The sequence below is a fragment of the Ailuropoda melanoleuca genome, chromosome 10 (assembly GCF_002007445.2).
Source record: "Ailuropoda melanoleuca isolate Jingjing chromosome 10, ASM200744v2, whole genome shotgun sequence".
NCBI lineage: Eukaryota > Metazoa > Chordata > Mammalia > Carnivora > Ursidae > Ailuropoda > Ailuropoda melanoleuca.
This window is the reverse complement of record NC_048227.1, coordinates 24245065-24248717: the sequence shown is the minus strand read 5'-3', so window position 1 is coordinate 24248717 and position 3653 is coordinate 24245065. Positions and strand designations below refer to the sequence as shown.

Genomic DNA, 3653 nt, shown 5'->3' with positions numbered 1-3653 from the left:
TATATATATATATATATATATATATATATATATATATAAAGATCTACTTACTCTTTGCATCTGTTTTAAAAAGTAAATTTAAGAAACACTATGCAGTTTATATCTTTGCAGGAAGCTGGTAGACGGATCCCTTTGCTAAACTCAGTACCTTATGACCTAACACTGACCTTAAAAGCTGAGAATGACCTTTGTAATATCAAGAGGAACTGTCCCCAGAACAACCTCAAAGAGAAGGCATGACATTTGCAACTGTTTCTCTTACAGTCCAAGGTTGCAAAGGATCTAAGATGTCTCTGCAGCTCCCAAGAGGATTCCCTGCAAATCATTTATTCTCAATGATTTCCTACAGTGGCCAAGTAGGTCCCCTAAAGAAAGTTTAAAGAATTCCCTCAAAATAACGCAGAAGCTAAACAATGGCCCTATCCAAGTGGCTATTTCTGTCTTCCAAGTTTTACCTTTAAGAGCCTAAGCAAATACATGTCTGTCAAAAAAATGAAAAAGTCCCAAAGTCTAACACTGGGTGGGACTGGCTGCATTTTCTATTAAGCAAGCAGATGATGGACTATTCTGAACCTAAACCTAGAGTGAGTTGGGGATATTTAGGTCCAAAGAGAAAAAACAGCAGACTGCAGGCAAGAGCTGTCGCCCACTCCCCTCCCCCTCACTCGCTCTCCTCTGATGGGTGGTCAGAGAGCACAGAGCCCAAGACACCAAAGTCTATGGGCAATGCTTTACAATACTAGAGCCCAATCAACCGTTCCTCCAAGTTGGCCTTGGGACCACTTAAAAGCTGCCAGGGGGATGGGAGAGAATGGTGGTGACTACTAGCCATCACTGAGCACTGACTGAGAGCTAACTACCTGCTAGGCACTGAGGCAGGCATTTGCTCATTATCTCATGAAACTCAGAAAGAAATTTCCACACAGAGGAGTTTGTTCAAAAGGCTTCAAACAACAACAACAGTTTCTGTCTCCAGCCAGCAGCAAGCTCTGGTGAGTCACCTGGCGAGGCAAAGACTGAAAATGTATCTTCCTCAAAACACAACGTGTTTTCCCTGCTCACCAGTGTGGTCCTACACATGTGTTCTTTGCTACTTTGCGCCCCTGGCTCCCGGTGGGCTCTGGACGGGCTCTGAAAGGGTGTTGACTGGTACATATCCCAGTGCGTGCCTGCAGGGATGTTAAGCAAGTCTGCTTTTTAAGACTGCACATTTCTTAATAATAAATGTAATTGGTCTCCTTTTCGGATGCAACATTTGGCAGTGGCAATTACCACGAAATGAAAGGACTGATCAAAATAAAGTGCTATATGCTCTGGAAGTTTCTCTAACCCACTCTCGACTGCCTCTCAACACATATGACTTAATTCTTTGCAATCCTGTCAAACACCCGTGATTGCACCACTTAAAAAACACATTAATATTAATTTGAATAGTGGAAACTGTGTTCCTCAGAACATTAGCCCCTAGAATAGAACTTCAATTCCAGTTGCAGATAAAGACTGAGATTTTTCTTTAAAGACAATCAGGAACCCAGGACAGAGCAAGTAGTTACAGCAAAAAAACAAAAACAAAAATAAAAAACACATTAGCTTCTTTAAATTTGGGGGCCAGAGATCTGTGTCTCAAAAACTGACAGACGGGGCTTTCCCTGCAGCTAGTTCTTGCTTCCTTCATTGGGCTTCCCTAAGAGCTGGACCCTTCCACAGAATCATTCCACACAAACCAACATTTGAACCAACTCTTAGCGGCTGGTCTTGGGGTCTTTCTGTAGGTTGCTCAGGATACGCTGGTGGGTATGAAGAAGTTGCCGTAACTATACTGGATTGTGGAGCCAGGGGGGACATAAAAGCCACCAAATGTCACCCTCTGAATTTTCCAACACCTTTGGCACCTCATTTCCTTGCATTAAACTGGCTTCATTACCATCCCCACGCCATATGGTGGGAGAGGCTCTAGGAGCATTAGGCCAGGTAGGGGCACTGTCAAGGTTTATGGTTGATCTTCAGGGAACCCCTGTGTGCGCTGACTCCGGGGTGGGGGGCACCTGGCAAGGTAGCGAGGACCCCCGTAGACCCGGAGAAGTTGGGGCAGCCTTCGCCAGGTGGACAGCAACCGCGCCGCCACAAGTTCCCGGGCTTGCTTGTCAAACGCAGCCAGGAGGTCAACTGGGGCAGCTTCACGCAGTACCTTGGGCAGCGGGCCCACCTCGGCAGCTGCCCCACCAGGGCCCAGGACACAGTGGAAGAGCGTATGGCGTCGCAGCAGGCAGTCCCTAAGGAACTGCACTAATTCTTCCAACCGCTCGCACAGGTGTGCCTCGTCCCAGCCTTGAGCAGTAGCCCCCTCACGCGACAGCACCGCCAGCAGCACTGTCTTGAGCATGTATGAGGACAGGATGCGTCCCCACTGGGTGGCGGCCGTCGGGTCCAGCCCACGGGCGCCCAGGTCTCGCAGAGCTTTAAGCAACTGCAGGCACTTGAGGTAGCAGGCGCCTGGAGGGGCCCTTTCCTGCAGCCAGCTCAGCAGTTTCTGCTCCTGCCGAGCTGTGTTCACACCCCACAGCGCATCCGTACGCAGGCCTCCAGGGAGCTCAGACAGAGGCCCAACGGATGAGGGTGACGGTGGTGGTGCCACGAGGAAAACGCCATCGCCCAAATGCACAGCGGGGATGAGACGCACTGCCATGGAAAGGCGGCAGCAGCCATAGTCGGTGCGGCAGGGCAGGATGTGCAGGGTGGGAGGCTGCTCCAGGCCGCCCGGGGTCAAGCTGACCCGACAACGCCCCTCCAGACTGTAGCGCACGGTGGCCAAGGAGCGCTGCAGGTGCGCCTGGAACCAGCGTAGCACCAGCGTGGCAGAGAGGTGACGCCGCCCGAGCACGTCGACGCAGAAGCCGTCGGCGAAGGGTTTGCAGTCCCGGAGCCAGTGGCTCCCGGAGGCCCCCGGCGGCGCCTTGAGGGCGCACACGAAGCAGCCATGGAAGGCCGGAGCCAGCTCGGGCTCGGCGCCCAGGCTCCGCGGCTCCAGCGCCACCAGCGGCGGAAGACGCAGCGGCACCAGCACGTCGAAGCCGTCGGGCCGCCGGATTTTATGCTGCTCGTACGCGCTGCCCACCTGTATGAAGTCTCCCCGGAAGGCCAACGCCAGCGCCCCGCCGGGGATGGGGCCGGGGGACCCCCGGGCCCGGCCAGCCCGCACCAGCTCGCCCACGATTCGGCTCACGTGCGCCTTGCTGTGGCCCAGCACGTGCGGGGATAGGCGCACCTCGTGCTCGTAGTAACTCTCCAGCAAGATGCCAAGACTCGGCTCTCGGAAGTGTCTAGGAGAGAAGGTGGAGTGGCTCCCCAGGCGAGGAGACCCTGGCAGGAAGCGCTGCCGAACAGCGTGGCGACAGCGCAGGAGGATGTAGCCAAGGAGGAGCAGGACGGCCACCTTAAGCAGCGGGAAGCCGCCGTCCGCACCGTCGGGGGGCTCGGCCCGGGAGCCCCCGCTTCCGCGGAGGACATGGTAGAGGCACACAAGGGCAGTGCAGAGGCCGGTCACCAAGGGCCAGAAGACGCGCAGATTGAGGGTGTAGTGCACCGACATACCGGGGAAAAAAAAAAAAAAAAAAAAAAAAAAAAAAAAAAAAAAAAAAAAAAAAAAAAAAAAA

General features: G+C 53.2%; 1 protein-coding gene across 1 annotated transcript; it reads right to left on the bottom strand.

Moving 5' to 3' along the window:
- Window positions 1–825: 825 nt before the first annotated feature.
- Window positions 826–3589, bottom strand: ITPRIPL2 (ITPRIP like 2). The gene has a single exon (XM_002920465.4). It carries the CDS (start codon window positions 3587–3589, stop codon window positions 1991–1993), a length of 1599 nt encoding a protein of 532 aa, XP_002920511.1. The 3' UTR covers window positions 826–1990.
- Window positions 3590–3653: the final 64 nt, after the last annotated feature.